Source organism: Coturnix japonica, chromosome 2 (genome assembly GCF_054131305.1).
Source record: "Coturnix japonica strain WE chromosome 2, WE-NBRP24, whole genome shotgun sequence".
Taxonomy (NCBI): Eukaryota; Metazoa; Chordata; class Aves; order Galliformes; family Phasianidae; genus Coturnix; species Coturnix japonica.
In genome coordinates, this window is record NC_140664.1 from 44,016,554 (window position 1) to 44,033,661 (window position 17,108).

The 17,108-nt window shown below is 36.4% G+C and overlaps 1 protein-coding gene across 2 annotated transcripts in view; it reads right to left on the minus strand.

Annotated features, from left to right (window-relative positions):
* The window catches only part of LPIN2 (lipin 2), a 34,706-nt gene that overhangs the window by 4,466 nt on the left and 13,132 nt on the right, over nucleotides 1-17,108 (minus strand). For both annotated transcript variants that reach the window (XM_015855251.3, XM_015855250.2), the window contains exons 3-19: nucleotides 16,575-16,670; nucleotides 14,823-15,121; nucleotides 11,699-11,806; nucleotides 10,575-10,698; nucleotides 9,409-9,730; nucleotides 9,070-9,169; nucleotides 8,392-8,579; nucleotides 7,433-7,526; nucleotides 7,039-7,108; nucleotides 6,843-6,932; nucleotides 6,159-6,241; nucleotides 4,885-5,029; nucleotides 4,034-4,182; nucleotides 3,490-3,576; nucleotides 1,677-1,829; nucleotides 1,375-1,489; nucleotides 154-257 (exon numbers count right to left, since the gene is read on the minus strand). In XM_015855251.3, the coding sequence (XP_015710737.1) occupies nucleotides 154-257; nucleotides 1,375-1,489; nucleotides 1,677-1,829; nucleotides 3,490-3,576; nucleotides 4,034-4,182; nucleotides 4,885-5,029; nucleotides 6,159-6,241; nucleotides 6,843-6,932; nucleotides 7,039-7,108; nucleotides 7,433-7,526; nucleotides 8,392-8,579; nucleotides 9,070-9,169; nucleotides 9,409-9,730; nucleotides 10,575-10,698; nucleotides 11,699-11,806; nucleotides 14,823-15,121; nucleotides 16,575-16,670 (2,327 nt within the window). The remainder of the gene's footprint in view (nucleotides 1-153; nucleotides 258-1,374; nucleotides 1,490-1,676; nucleotides 1,830-3,489; nucleotides 3,577-4,033; nucleotides 4,183-4,884; nucleotides 5,030-6,158; nucleotides 6,242-6,842; nucleotides 6,933-7,038; nucleotides 7,109-7,432; nucleotides 7,527-8,391; nucleotides 8,580-9,069; nucleotides 9,170-9,408; nucleotides 9,731-10,574; nucleotides 10,699-11,698; nucleotides 11,807-14,822; nucleotides 15,122-16,574; nucleotides 16,671-17,108) is intronic.

Below are 17,108 nucleotides of genomic sequence, written 5' to 3' on the forward strand. Positions count from 1 at the left end.
TTTCAGTTAAGTAACCAAAGTTGTACATTCTCTGGCAAATAAAAATTTGTCTTGTGACCGTGATGATTCCTTATGATCTCCTATTACATACAATTATTTTGCAATCTCATTCCCAAATACCTTCTCTAACTGAAATAATAAAAATGATCTTACGAAGATTTGTTTCCCTTAGTCCTTTCTTGGATCAATTCACCCTTTGGATTCACAGTAAATATTCTGCAGTCTGGAACTCCCACTTGCATGTAGGCATATACATCCTGCAAAAAGCACAAACAAATGCACACACTTTGTTATTTCCTTCTGTGATATACTGAAAAGCACACAGTAAAACTGACCCTGAAAAGAAAGAAACCCCACCACCACCCCCAAAGTACACCATAACAAAACACTTCTCCCTCATGTAAGAAGCCATGCTTTTTACATTACTGTCTCAAAGTTTGCTGAAATGGACAAGTTCAGGCAAGTCCTGGCCAAGGTTCCAGGACTCCCTTTGTCTGAAATACACAGGAACCAAGGTTCGAGAAATCCCTTTGTTTAGGAGATGGACAAGTCCGGGAGCTACGAAAGGGAGATAAGATACTGATCAATGGCCCTTGAGTGGTCTTTTTGTGTTGGCCTATCTCAAGGAAGATGGCCATCCCTGAGGACTAATGGCCCTTAAGTGGTCTTTCGTGTTGGCCCATCTCAAGGAAGATTGACATCTCTGAGGTAATCACAAGACTCTGACCCGAGCCGTCCTGAAATCTCTCGAAGGCTGGAAAGAAGGATAAAAAGGGTACGGACAAACCACGGTTTTGTGGGCATCTAGGTATCTGACCTCAGATTCCTCCACCATTGTCCTACTGCTGCCTATTATCTCTTCTGGGATTGCTGCTCGAGACTCTGCTCCGAGGGACCTCGCTGCCCGAGACTCCACTTCCTGAGACCTCGCTATTCTGACCATCTTCTCTGCGTTTCAGAACCTTTGCCTCACTCCTAAATTGGAGCGAGACACCTCAAACCCTGTAACTCTTGTTCTCAAGCCTCAGACCACAGATATGCACCACAAAATCTATACTACACAATGCTATTTTTCATGACACTGTTCCTCTTTGGAATACCCCCCCTCCTCCCCTGCTCGGTTGCAATAGCTGCAGACAAAGTACAGGAATTGTATTGATAGGAAAAAAGATTCAAGATTGAGGAAAATCTGAGGAATTCTGGCAGCTTTCATTTAAGGTATCTGCATTTGAACTTTCATGACCAAACTCAGAGAAATACCAGTGTCCCATTGCCATATCAAACTTAAATAGACACAACAATAAAAGCCCATTTCCTTTCTTTCCCAAGTATTCCACGCATTTTAACCCTTCAATTAGAAAAGCTCAGACTTACATTGGGCCTGTTTCCAAAAGCAGCATAGAAAGGTTGTTTACTGGGTGCAAACAAATTCTTGATATCATTCAAACATTCGATTTTGAACTTTTCGGGCTTCTTTTCTATTACTTCCCTAGAAAAAAATTCAAATGTCAGTCTTAAAATCATGAGCAAATAGTGGATATCCTCCATCTAGCAGATCTAGCAGAGTAAAATGTTTGGTTACAACTATAATGATTAGCATCTGAAATCTTTTAAATTTGCTTTTTTTCTCTGAGATGGGGAGCAAAAAATAGATGTATGAAATCCTGCATGCTTACCTATGAAAGGCCGAAAATAAACTGCTGGGGGACAACATGAGAGGTCCCCTGGGAAGAATTGTTCCTTTATCGTTCACCCAGTGTAGGTACCCTCTAGTCATATCTGCCATTCCAATGGCACGAGCAGAACAGTACAGAAACTTGTAGCCATTTCTAGAAAAGAAATATCAACTTAGTTCATTTTACTGTTGAAGACATTCTTTGTAAACACAAATATCCTGTTGCAACAATGCCTAGAAGCACTGATTTAGGTATGGACTTGCGGTGAGCTGCACCAGCTCCTAGGAAAAAACTGTTCCAGTGTTACGTTATCTGAAAAGTATATTATAGTTTTGAAAATGGCTCTATTAAAACAAAGAAGTTCAAAAAAGAACAAGAACAGTAATGGTAGGACTATGTATCTAGAGAGACTAGAACCGTACATAGATAAACACCATATTGGCATCTCCCTGTTTCTTTCAGCCCAGGTATAGATGTTAACAATTATTTATCCGCACCACATAACATTGGATACCAGATCTCCTGTCTTGTTGATTGCTATTTTTCAGATCGTTACCAGAATTTGCAGCTCAGAGTGAAGGAAGCACAAGTACTCATCAAGTCCCACTTATTTTTCCTGCAGACTTCACAGTCATCTCTTTAATGGATTTGTAAACAATTACAGCATACAAAAGAGACTCAACTTTTTAAGCAGATTTTCAGAGATTTGATTCTATTTGGCAAATAGTTCCCAAACTACCTTTTTATTTTACACTGAACACAAAACAAAGTTCAAGTTTTCTGCCATAGACTGCAAGGGGCGACAGATGAAATTTAGCTCTATGAAACAGAGCAAAAGTCAACAAAGGATTTCTAAGGCCTCAAAATTACTTGTGTGGGAAAGAAACTTTAAACTTTGAACTAAAAGCCAAAGATAAAATTTGATTATTTGAAGGGAATTATGAAATGGTTTAACAGCTGATCCTGTGATCTTCAGTAGCAAGTATTATTTCTGGCATCTCCATTTATTTAATTGTTAAACAAAGAACCTAATCTAAATAAGAAGGAACAATGTAGGTTTGTTTCGTACAGTTATTGGACATAAATATTACAAGGCTATATACCTCTTAAAAGAGCACTACATTTACAAGGGTGAAGCTCACCACACTTCTAAACTAAGCATACATCTCACCACTACTGTAACAAGAAAGCTATCCTTCCTCTCCCTCCTCCCCTCTTCTAGTCACATAAGATGCCTCTGCAGGTCCTGCAGATTACAAGGTATACATGCACAGTTGACTAATCCAGACAGCAGATGGGGAAATTGCTTTTTTGCTGGGTTGTCAACGAAATGAGTGACACAGAACTTGATCCAGGCCACCAACCTTTGGGTCCGTGTAAGATTAGGATAGTTTCAGAACATGGAGTCATATCCTAAGGAGAGTTCACTTGAGTTTGATAGCAAATGTTAAAACAAAAAGCGTCTAGAAGTTGGGATGACACTGTTTGGGTCTGAAAGGTTTGTAAAGGCTTTGATTAACCTGAGTTACTGGAAACAAACATATGTGTGACTTTTTGAGAAGCTATTACTATTAGTACACTCTTATAGTCACAAAACATTACATAGATTTTAAAAAACTCATATGCAGAAATTTAAGAGAACTAACAGAACTGGTGGCTTCCATTCCTATAAAGTATACACCTGAGGGAAAAACCTGGCTTTGCTTGTGTATGACAGAAGTGATTACTTTTCATCATTAAGGCCAATGTGCAAAACAATAATTCATCTATCTGCCCATTAATTACTAAATTCCAGATAGGGCCTATTACTCACTCATTTATGGAATGATAGAGTTTTGCAATGCCCTGATGAGTCCAGTCCTTGCCAAGCTGAGGGAGTATCTGTCCCAAAGCATCAGACCTAAAAGCAAAATTAGAGATAGCTGAAACTAAGCGTATGAGTTTCGTTAAAGACAACTATTAATGAATATACAGCTTACAATGAGTATTTACAGAAACACCTCTGCAAAAGGTCTTGGCCTTAGCCTGAAGAGAATTACTGTTCCACAACCATTAGTGGCAGCTATACAGCATAAGTCAGTTCCCAAGCTACCATATGCTTGCTAAAACTAGACTGTAAGGGCAGTAGTCACATGGTGAACATGTTAAAGAACAATGCAAGGAGGCTAAAGACATTTTGTAGTTTGCTGTAAACACAAGTATAAGTATAAACCAAAGCAACAAGTATTTCTCATAACCGTTAATAAATATTCTTCAGCAGTCATCTTAAGTCAGTCTTCTTTATCTTTGAAAAGTAAGACGTCATCAATAAAGCAAGACAACATACCAAATACAAAGAAAAGAAAAACAATATTTACTTGGTTATTGTTCCATCAATGTCCGATATGATGATTTTGTCATCCCAGTTCCAGAGATATATTGTTCCTGCACAACGGCAAGTCCCCTGATACTGGGTTGTAATACTGAACACAACATCGTTAGGGCCATCTCTGAGCTTCAACTTTGCCTTGAGGATAAATCAAAACAATTGAAAATGTACAGTGGTATCACTACAGAATTTTTAGAATCATAAATAAGCTCAAAGAAAAAAAAGCTTGTATGTTCTTCCTCATCTGTTTTGATCAACTCATCAAAGAGCGAACCATGCTTTAACACTGGCATAGCTCTGCTGGTTAAGTCTTAGTAATACTAAAAGATGTTACCTTAATTCCTGCTACTACAGTATACTTACAGTATAACAACTAACATTTGAGAATGTACTAACACATATAATCTGCTTACTTCATTTGTACACAACTGATCATACAACACTATTTGCTACTTAGCGGGTGCTTTTCTCAAAATTCTTACTTAGTGAGAGCCACATATTTAGATAATAGCAGAAGTAAATTGTAAATTCATTTGAAATGAATAAACTGCCCACCATCTTAGATGTACATTATTTGGCAATTCAGATTCCAGAATACCCAGTACTAGCAATGGAAAACATTTTGTATTTCTTTTAAAATCCAACTGTTATTGTTACATTTCAAGTGCCCCCATCTCTTTTTTTCCTACTGCTAGAGAAATAATCCCAGCATCACTCCTAACTCTGGGGAGTGTTTATATACTTCGCTTCTAAAAAGTTGGCAAACCACAACTTTTAGAATCAGAGCAAAGAGTACAAGAGAACTATGATGCATTAAATGTGCAAGGAAGGCAGACTTACAATCTGGTCGGAAGACAGTCGAAGTGACTTCTTGTAAGACGGAACATTCCCATGTGTTGGATGCTCTACTGGAGCAGAATCTATTTTCAAGGATTCCTTCAATTCTTGTGATGCTTCATCACTAGACGAATCATCTTCTGGGGGTCTAATATGATACCAAGAAGAACAAACTTAAGCTGCAGGAAATCCTTTTTAGCAGTATAAGATTCTTATTCAAGATTAATTTCTGTTTATGTCAAAGGTTTACTACTAGCCTGATAGTAAAGATTAACAAAGTTGAAAGTCTAGCCCATGCCCAGATGAAGTCAGTATATGACAATTAGCAAATAAGATTGTAATGCATGCTACTATTGGTGGAGCTCTAAATATTACTATGCATAGTCTAGCTGGCTCCACAAGAGTTTAGTAGAGACAGCGTCAAGTGGTCACTAAAGGTATACTGCAGATGGAAAGGGATACTGAGTGAGTAATGGCTTTGTTTTCAAGAAAAGCTGCCACACTTACTACCTATTTTAAACAGTGTATGATAAATCAGTGGAGTAGCTCACCTTTTAAAGTAAGTCACAGATTTATTTTTCTGCTAATTGGAGATTTCAAGATTAAAAGCAGCATTTAATCTCTCTGAATTCTACAGCATATTCAATTTCTTAAAATTTTAAAACATCAACATTTACAAATATGTTCATAAAACCATAGGAGAGTATGAATATACACAATGGGTTATTTAGTATGACAGGGTTTTGTGTTAAATACTGCTTGTTTTCAACTACATTCTTGGGCAACTTGTGCACTGTAATTAATGGTATTTTATTGTTTCAATTATTTCATGTTACAAAAAACTGCAGATGTTTTAAGTTATTCAAACAACACTAGGATTATACAAAGAAGTATGACAAAAAAATCTCAGTAATAATCCTACTATACTTAATAAGTTACAGAGCAGTGACCCGTTGCTAAAGGTTACCATATATGTCTTTGTTATTCTGTCAGTTACAGCAGGATTTAAGAAATAAAAACAATAGGATTTAGGAAATAATTGTAGTGTATTTCTAGTTCCTACAATGTCTACTGCCATATTTTTTTTGCTGAGTTGCTTGCCAAGCATATTTGGCTTCTCTACATTAGCTTAGCAGAAAACGTTTCTTCCCACAGTAGTAATGAATTCTTCACTCAAAAAAAAAAAGACAAAAAACCCAACAACAACAAAACCAACACAAGAGAAGAGGAAAAAAACACCATTCAGTTCACAAAACAGTCTTCAGACAGGAACACACCTACTATTAACTTGCTCTTTTATAGTTGCTGGCAGTTCATTTGTTCTCTGCGTCTCAGACTTCCCCTCCTTTGCCTCTGGTATCTAAAACAATATGATAATAAAGAACATATCAACATTTTAAGCATTTTAAACCAATTCAAGGGAATCCATAGTCCATAAACAAGCAAATAGCTATCAATACAGTATATAAGCTATACCACAAGTCAGAATCTCTCTTAAGATGAATTCAGCATAAAAGGACCAGCGAACTTCTAAGCTTATAAATGTATACCTTCTAAAATATGTATATTTAAGACATCTCCAATCTTTAGAAAGTTTAGTTTAGTCTAAAATCTGAGTATCTCAGCATGACATTTATTATGCATTTATCTATTTGTGTATACATTCCTAAAATACACTGCAGTGACTGAAGAGTAGCTCTGACAAGTACATATGGCTTAGAAGAAAGGATTTTAATAATATTGTGCATCAGCTAAATAGAATAAATGAATGAAGGAATGGTGAAAAAATGATGGTACTATTTGAGACTAAATATTCAGAAGTAGTTACAGCTACGTTGAGCAACTTCCTGCTGACAATCAGCGACAGTTACATGCACAGAGTTCTGAGGCACATCTGAAAAATGAGTTTTTTCATCTTTCAATAGTTATGGAAAATAAAAATCAAATCAAGTCTCAGTTACCTGTTTAGTCATGCTTTCTCTCTTGCGCCAGAACCACCACCTTCCAGACTTCTTTGGCATCTTTTCTTTGACCCAAGATTCAACAGTAGCCTGAAAAATTTTGCATGTTATTAACTTTGTGCAGAAAAACAGAATAAAGAGATAAACACGCATTGTTATTTGCAAAATCTTCAAAGAAGTAAACATCGCCATTTACCTTGGGCAAACTTTTCTGAAACACTTGCAAACTCAGAATCATTGGAGCAGCCAACGCCCAGTTATAATACCTGTTTTAAAACATGTTGGGAAGTCATTACAAAACTGTGTGCAAACTGCTCTCACCTCAAAGAAAATACATCCATTTGCAAGCAACAACTAATGTTAAAGCTGGTTACAAGCAGAGTTACTCCATTATACATAATTCAGCACCAGTGCTGAAAAGAAATATTACTTTTATTAAATTTAATCCAAAAGTTAAATTCAAAAACAGCTATCTAAGACTAAGAAGCAGATCCATCAAAAACACTGGAAGCTGAGAAGTGCATTCACTTTATGTGCTAGATTTAAAATAAGCTTTTCCGTGAACTAATTGTATAATATAGACAATTTACCTGTTATAAATCCTTATTACCAAATTAGGATTGTCTATGAGCCCAGGGTTTTCAGCAAATTCATGGTAAGTAATAATATGCTCCATGAACTTTTCTGCAATCGAAGCAAATTTTAATTAAAATTAGAAATATGAAATCCTAAAAGGTCTGATTAGTTCACATCTAGAAAAATGTTTCCTGTCATTTCAGAACCTTTGCTGATTTTGCGGTATCATCAAGCTATTCTAATATGACCTACGTGTCAAGAGTCTTGTGACTGCTTGTCTTCTCGGTAGCACGTAAAGCTTTGTACCACTTACTTTAACAATCACAGGAAGGAGAAATAAGATATAAGATGAGGGTGTATTTGTTCTGAGCCCTAATATTAAGCTTGTAAAATTTCACTTGATGCCTTGAGATGGGATGATCATTTAAAAAGTAATTCTAAAAATAATCATGAAATTACATGCTCCTAGAAGCTCACTCAAAAATGTATACAACTTCAAAGCTAAAGATAGGCTTTAAGAGGGGATTTAAATGGTTAGAAAGGTAAGTGTTAACAAACATTTAAGAAAGGAAAACATTTAAGAAAGACAGTCCAAGATAACAATACATTCATCTCCCAGTAGCTTAAGAAACACTGAAAAGAAGAAAAATTATCAGACATTTGGAAATAATACAATTTATGAAGTCTTATAGTGAATTTAGCAAAGAATTTCAACCAGAAATGAGTGGTCAGATACACAATTAGCAGTAAAAAAAAGGAGTAAGAAAGTTTCTCAAGTTACTGTGTGCTCTTGATTAAATTGAGGCTAACTTTCACAATCTCTGCTTGGCAAATACCAATGAAGTTTTCTAAAATTCTCTATTTTCTTTTCTTAACGTAAACCTTATTAAAGGCAGAAGCTTCATAAAAGTCAGAGCCACTTCATTTAGCTGCCTGACCTTTACAACCACTTATATTTTCGTTTCTCACATACCTTTAGAAATCTCGCCGTTTTCATTGAGACCTCCACAAAGTGATAGCGTGACATCAGGCAAGTCCATAGCAGAATCAGACATGCATTCTGTGCCACTATCAGCAGCAGCACTTCCTACTGATTGGGGTGACTGGGAACCAGAAAGGTTATCTGACTCAGTCCATTGTCTGAAGCCTGGATCAGAATCACTACAGAAAAGATACACAACTTCCATAAATATTTAACTTGTAAACAAATGCACACACTATCTATGACTACTCAAAAAAAACTAAACAAACCAAAAACAACTTGCTTCAATGCCACATACCATTATACAACATAAATCCAATAATACACAAGTCACACACCACCAGCACCACCCTCAACCCTTTATTATACTGGAATATACTAACTAAATTGGGAAATATTTATTTCTCTTTCGCCTGCAACAAAACTGGATTTAAAGAAAGAAGAGCTCTTCAACATTCTATTGTCACAGAGCAATATCATGCTCCTCAGTATTTGCCAGAATGTTGTAGAATAAAATTAGGACTGTTTTTTCCACAAAAGCCTAGAAATCCCAAGTTCTGTTCTCCAATAAGAACTGGGGTTCAGAGTTACTTAAATCATCCATGCAATAATTCACAAAGTGTAAATGTAGAATAAGCCTGTGTCTGTGGAATCTTAATTCAAAGCTACCTTTTGGGAAAGTAGAGCGCTGCAACTTCAGGTTCCAAAGCCTTTAGGTCCTCCAAGTAAATATCATCAGGTCCCTGGTGATGACTTCGTTTATGCACCCCTGTTAATTTTAACAGTCAAGTTATTGAGATGAAGCTATCCAGACACATTAAATACACACAACTGCAGATGATTCAGAATTAAAGCATTCATAAACTGAAGTTTAATTACAGTTAAAACTTTAACAATGCTTAAGACTTTAAATAGGAAAAACTGAAGGGAAAAAACAAAACAAAACAAAACTTTGCCTCAAATTTGGTATATCACCCAAAGGAAACAATCAGCAGTTTTATTACATACCTTTCTTTTTTGAAGGAGAGTCAACTTTTGCTGTTGGTTTTGTTTCTGGTAAAGAGTCCACCAACAGTCTGGAATGATGGTCAGAATCTAATGGTAAGGAATCTTGTGGTTCTACAATTGCTGAAGCTAGAGAATCTTTAACATCCATCTGCTGAAGCATAGGATGAGTTCTTGGCTCAGGTTTCAGTACTGTACAGACAGAATCTTTCACGACCTCATCATCTTCAACTTCATCAGAGCTGAGGATGACTCTAAAATGAGTCTTCTCTGATGGAGTAATAGTAGCAGTTCTGGGATGTTCCAGTTTCTCTTTCTTGCTTATCTGAAAGACAAAACTCCAGTCAATCTTTTCACTTCGCAAATACATTTTATTCTAGTTTAAATGTTAAACTTGTTCTCAAAGGTAAGTTTGCCAGTAAACAGGGAGTCTGGTCACAAGTACACTGGTTAAGAATTTAAACATGCATTTTAGCAACAAAGAATGATAAACATTGGAAAAGACCCACAAGAACACCTAGACCAAGCAACAACCCATCATCATCATCCCTACTAAAGCACGTCCTAAAGAGTCATATCTACACGTCTCTTGAACACCTGCAGGGACAGTGACTGCCATCACCTCCCTGGGCAGCCTGTGCCAATGCTCCACCACTCTTTCAAAGAAGAAATTCTTCCTGACATAAAACAGGTTCTACCCTGTTAGTGAAGCTGTCTGCAACAAAAGCTTTTTACAAGCTTGTTTAACAAGTTCAGTAAAGGAAGAGGCACGGAGGAAGTGTTGATGTGACAAACCACGGCAAGGGAAAAAAAAAAAAAAAGAGCATGAATATCTAACAGGACTTATAACATTAGTTGTTCCAGTAGATAAAAATTAAGGCTACCATTCCTTTAGCATGAATTATAATTTAGCCCACAAAAAAACGATTTCCAGAGTTGCTTCATTCAGTTTCTAACTAAAAATTAAAAAACTTTCACATTGCCACTGCTTGGGCCTTCTGTAACTACTTTGCTCTACAGAGACTGAACAAAGACGTTTATCAACCAGCCACAAGGGGGTGCTATTTTCCTATTTCAGCTAAGAACTCTACAGAACAGCAGCAGATTTGTAGTGCAGGATTTTAAATATGCCAAAACTCAGTACACAAAGTTCAAGACAATAACCATACCTTGGTTGATTCCGGGAATCCTCCCCACGTCCACTCCATGTGAGATTCGGATCTCAGCAAGCTCTCAGCAGGTTTAACTTCTAGTTCCGAATCACTTTTAGGGCAGACTGGCTCTGAGTAAGTGCTAGCAAATCAAAAAGTACAAAAAAAAAAAAAAAAAAAAAAAAAAAAAAGGAAGAAAGCTACAGTGTTTAAAATGCATTTGTTGTTCACAGCTACTGTTGGTAGAGTTTTCTAGAGCTTAACAGAGCTTCAATTATTCTGTAACATGGCAAGAAGCCCAGCAGGGTTTTCAGACAGAAATTAGGTTAAAACCAAAATCACATTAAAGGACTTGCACAGCAATCACCCTAAACAGATTCCTTCACCATATCTGCAGTGTAGATATACCTCTTTCCTAAGCCCACCTTCTGCTAAAAAACAAACAAGCCTAAATAAATAAATAAATAAATACCTCAGGAGGAAAAAGGTGTAATCTAAAAGTAAGGCAGAAAACAGCTTTTAGATCCTTGACTCCGTAAAGATTCAGTATTTAAACTTGCTATGATAAGACCTGAGTAACAGAAGTCTTGCAGACCTAACTCATGAATGTACAAAATAACACCAAACCCCACATACAGCTGGGGAAAAAACATTATGCAAGTTACCATTGGAGAGGCAAGTTAACTACCTTGCTTAAGTTCTATCCTATTTTTCCTACGGTGGTTACTACATATGCATCAGAATACAGTCTTTGAAATTTACCTCTAGCAACTTTTAAGCCAAAGGAACTAACTCCAAAGAGAAGTGTAATTTAAAAACTGTTTTGCTCTTGTGGTCTTAAGAAAAACAAGAGTTTGTTTTGCTGTAACATTTATGGGTGGGAAAAGCCCAAATCTATCCCTTCTTAGATCTATGATATAAAGTTTTGTTCAGTTGAGGAAAAAAAAAAGACCGATTTGTTTTAATACAGGACTGTGGGAAACTCTCAAAGATCCACACATGTAGCACATGCTGCATTCTGCATCACAAAAGTTAGGCGTGTTGCAGTTTTACAGATCAAGAACAAAACTGAGTAAAAGGCACGTTAACTTCACTATAATTATTCATCTTCAGATGCACAATGGCATTAGAAAATGACTTACTTATCCAGAGGGGACCAGTCTCCATCAGATAACGGGTAATGATCCTTTGAGTGATAAATCAATGATTCTTTCTGTTCTTCACCTTTTGGTGATGAATTTGAGGATCCTCTGTTTGGAAAACGTGAGACATTTAGTAAGACAACTATAAGAAATCTGCATTACTAATTCAGCTAGAAATGTGGCATATATGTTATTAAAAATCCAAGATCGAAAGAAAGACATATACAGGTTGGACAATTCATTGATTGCAGCACACCCACATACAACTTAAAAAGTATGCAGTAACTAATATTTGAAAATATTATCAGCTTAAAAGAACCCTACTCCTCTAACAACTTCTAATATTGAACTAGGAAGTCACGAGACCTTAAGTGATATCACTCTCTAGGGCGAGCTAATACAACCAAACCCCATAACCCTCCATTAGATAAACTACAGAATCACTGAAAGTTACATAGAAAAGGCAGTTTTGACAATGCATTTGACAACTGAATATTTCAAAAATTAAAAAATTAAGAAAATAAGGGGCAGCTACTAGTTACATGATTCATCCACAAGTTTGTAGGTAACACACACCACGGTGAGTAACTGGATGCACTGCACTGAACAGTAGGGTTTTTTGGAACTGAGAACACTACTCAATATATGTAACAAAAACACACATCAAGAACCACTGAACTGGTAGGTATAGTATTTTACATAAAGGTCTCTTCAATATTTCAATCATGATTACTTCAAATATTTTAAAGCCTTCCAAATTCACTTGGATAACTAACTGTTCTTAGGATATGACTAACTTGAGGTTAGATGAAGGGCATCATAGCTACACAGCACGTATAATACAAATACCAAACCCTTAACATTCAGTATTATTATTCTCAAGAAACTTGATAATGACAGCTTGACTTGAGATTACTCCTGCAAAGACAATATACCATTTGCATTCGTCAGCCAAAATAAGCATGAAAGAAATGTTTCATACTATATACTAAACACTGCAAGAGGCAAAAGGTGTTGCCAGACAATTAAGAAAGCATACTAGAAAATAATTAGTCACGTCCCTCATTATTTCAACTTTGGAGGGGGACAGGATGACAGGAAGGTCATAGCAAAGAAATAAAAATCCAAACACAGTCAAAGACCACTGAAAATAAAATGAGATAATTGATATTTGACCAGTGCACTGTAATTTATCACATATGGTTTTACTAATAATCCTAAACTACCTATTTTGCAACACTCAGAAAGACTGCTACCTACTTCCTCTCATGCATTTTTCAATTGTATGCTTTATCTAAATAGATAAGACTTTAGAGACAGATAACTTCCTTCAGACTGATGCACTCTGCGGCCAGATTAAGAAACCAATGAAAGTCATTTAACATCACTAGATTAGAGTGCTTCAGAAAGTTAATGTCCTGTTAATGCCTTTGTGAAAACAGGTGAATTATGTGGACTGAAATGGAAAATCCATTTTGCAGGGTGGGAGAACAGACACAACACGCATAGCACCTTAGAAATAAATGCCTCCCTATTCCTTTCTGAGCATACACACTAATCTTAGTCCTCCTGGTACTATTTTAGGTAAGACAAGTACTAAATCTGTGGCACATAGCAACAAAGCTAGAAAAGACAAAGGATATTTTAAAAAAGGCTGTAAAAACATTTGGAAACGGATTTTGGGTTTTCCCAAGAAACCGGAAACATCTTGTCCTTCAAGCTGTAAGAAAAGCACTAGATAAGACATGATGTACTAGTATCTACGGCTGAATTTTTGACCTTCCTGTCAGAACACAACTCTTCCCTTTTCCGTTCTTGGTTTCACTCTGAAATGCACTAACTACTAAGGTTCTACTTCTGTATTATTATTTTTTTCCCATAACAGGGCATTTATAATAATAGTAATAATAATAATCACTTCAAACCTGCTGATATCACTTATATCCTCACAAGATGTGAGAAGATGCCTTTACTTCCCCCTCCTTTCCCCAGCTGCATCTTCATCAGGGAAGCTAACAGCATATGCCTACAAGGCATTTCAATTCCTGTGTTGGTATACAGTCATTCTGGTATGAATTCCCCTAACAAATACATAGCCATGAACTTATCTTAGCATCTCTGGGCCTGTGTTGCTACAGTTTATTTGTTCTGTCCTCCAAATAACTGTCACTCACATAACAGCATTCTTTTAACAAAAACTTCTTCCTTTCACATCATCACTCTCTACTCTGAGAAGGAACTTCCACTGGTGTTTTAATTATTTAAAAATAAACAAATAAAAAGCCTTTCTGATCCTTCATTCCACAGTTTACAAAGCTAAAACCATTATGGAAACACTCTTGTTCATTCAGCTATGATTGAACTAGATATTTCAGCCAGAACTACAACTTTATATTCATCTCTAGTCAAATTATAGTAATTGCTAGAATATCAATTTGAATTCTAAACACTTGTTGAAAATAGCCACTGTTGGTGTGATATTCCTATATTTTTTGCTCATTTCTAACACTTGATTAAATGAAGAATAAATCATTCACAGGTTATACTCACTTTCCTCCTGTACTTGATGGTTATTTTGATTTTTAATGTTTTTTAACTATGTCAGTAATATCAAAGAATCCCTTTAGTTGGAAGCGACCTTTAAGACCATCCAGTTCCAATTCCCCTGCCAAGGGCAGGCTTGCCACTCACATGATCCAGACATTGTTGTCTCAGTGCTCTTGCACTGAAGACTGAACAGAGATCTAGGCCATGCCCTAACAGTCCCCATACACACACTAAAGGAAAGGTTTTTCAGTTATACTTCATTCTCTTACAGCAAATCATTCTTCTGTTTTCCAGAACAGATACTGAATTTACTCAGTGTATTAAGCATTATAGCTGTTTACAAACTAGTAAGCTTTGTCTAAAAACCAACTCTTCTTCTTTCATTCAACAGCCTAAGAAACTTCCATAGAAAACTGACGATTAGGTTTTTTCCTGGAGTTTATGTATTGTTTAAGGAAAAAACAACCTAATGCCTATTGAAAGTTATGGATTACTTGTGTACGAAAAGGGTACCAGTTACCCTTTAAAGGCCCAGCAATACCCAGCAAAAGCAGTTAGCAAACACACCGTAGCTTACCTAAGGGGCTGAACACTTTTCTCATCATCTGAGCTAATTTCCATTTCAAAAATCTCTTCTGTCCCAGTAGAAGAAATCTGATCTTCTTTCCTGATATCCTGCTTGTATTTCTTTCTTCTTCTTTTTTTCTTTTTCACTGATCCCGGGGTGAATACAGTCTCTGTTTCCATAGCATGTGGAATTTCTGAGTTTGCACATGTCCTCTCACTTTCACCTGATATCAAACGATTGTCAGAGTCTTTAAAAAACTGGTCTTCAGTGGGTATTGGAGATGTGGCCAAATATGCAGGAACTTTTTCCTAAACAACAAAAAAAGAAATAAATAGATTCTCAGTCACAGAATCACAGAATGACCCGGGTTGGAAGGGACATCAAGGATCATGTAGTTCCAACACCCCTGCCTGGCAGGGCCACCAAACATACACATTTACTAGATCAGGTTGCCCAGGGCCCCATCCAACCTGGTCTTGAACACCTCCAAGGACAACCTCCCTGGCAGTAAATGGAATTGTATTTAACTTCTTTGCTTTGAAGTACATGATTCCATCCATAGATGAGTTAACAGAACTAGGCTAATTAAGCCCACAGCTGTCTATTTATTTTTAAACAGATACACAGATAGGTGTAGGTTCGAAGGGACATCTAGGGATGATGTAGAGAGGAGTTTGGAATTAATTATCTTTGATGTGTCTCCTACTTCAGGCCATTCTATGATTTACTCAGGTTAGAAAGAAATCTATCTACCTACATAACAAAACCAGCACCAACCCTCAGCTAGTTAAAACCGCCCACTGAAGAAACAATCCAGATGAAGAGAAATCTTTATGAATCAACCACCAGGTGCTTATTTGTATCATAACAAAACAGTAAAATATATCAAGACCTAAACTGAAAGAAATACAATGAGAAATAATATGAAGAGGGGCAAAAGGGAAGGAAAATGAAAGTGCATGGTTAGTGGTTACCATTCTTGCTTCCTGAAAAGAATCTTAAGACTGATCTATTCTCATCAACAGCTAAGACGACAGCAGCTAGAAGAACTGCTTTCAGTTTTGACTTTACTCACTGTGTATGCTGAAAAAGAACTCAAGTTTCCTTTCTCATAAATATCATGACCTTCGGCCCTAACTTAACATTTAGTGCACTAGTCTAAATGCTTATTTACTCCTTCCACTTTAAGTAATATTTAAATCTTTTCAAATGGAGTGCTTCCTCTTCTTCCCTTGCAACAAACACAGTGTCCATAAACCAGTAAGCAGATCAAGCTCATTTCTTTGAAAGACACTGATTCCTGACAGCGAATTCACAGCTTCACTTTTTGCTTACTAAGACAGGCCCTTTCCCCTCTATTTTCTTTAAATCTTTTACATTTGTACACTTAAAATTCCTTTCCCCTTATCTTGCTGAAATAAAAAATGCGAACATTCAAAAATGGACTAATATGTATGACTGAAAAGTTCCACAGTTACTCAAGTTCTATATCCTTAGGAATACGGCACTGCAAATCTGTATAACTGCAGCTTCCAAGAATTTATATACTAAAAGTAAAAACATTCCTTCAAAGAGTGGCCTATTAATAAAAAATTAATTACTTTTTGAAACACTGGTAACGTAATTCTACAAAATACCAAGCACCCTGGCAGCATTGAAAGTGATGGAAGATTCAGTCAGAAAATGAAGCTTTTAGAAGTAGTAATATTGACAGTACTCTTAACATAGTATTGTAGCCATCAAGATGCACAAACCCCTTACATTTTCCTCTTCGGTTTCTTGTACAAAGAATGCTTCTCCATTGTCACCCAGTTTCATATGAAGATCAACAGCATCGCCATTAATTTCTATATCAATCTGTGAAAAGAGATAACTGAATGTGATTAATTCATCACAGGTGAAAGCACTGACCTAAAGTCTTGCTAATCTCTGATAAACCTTATTCCCTTGTATGATCATCACTCTTTCTCCCTCCTTGAAATGTGTTACAATGATCTTTATCTTTTTAACTCAAATCATGCTGGGCTGTTAGTTGAGAGAGCTAGAAGAAAAAAGTGGAAAAACATGGAAAACATCTGATGATAAAACACTGCTCACCTAATTTAGAGCTCCAGAAGCATAAACTATTGATTTAGTCTTTCTTTCCTAGAAGAATGCTGAATGACCGAGGCCATTCATGTTTATCTGCTTAAAGTTCAACCTGGAGTCTTCTACAAATCTGAGTCCCAAAGAGCAAAAGGTAAAGATGACAAGGTAGAAGCCTCCTGGAAACAGGTTTTGTTTTGACAAGTAATG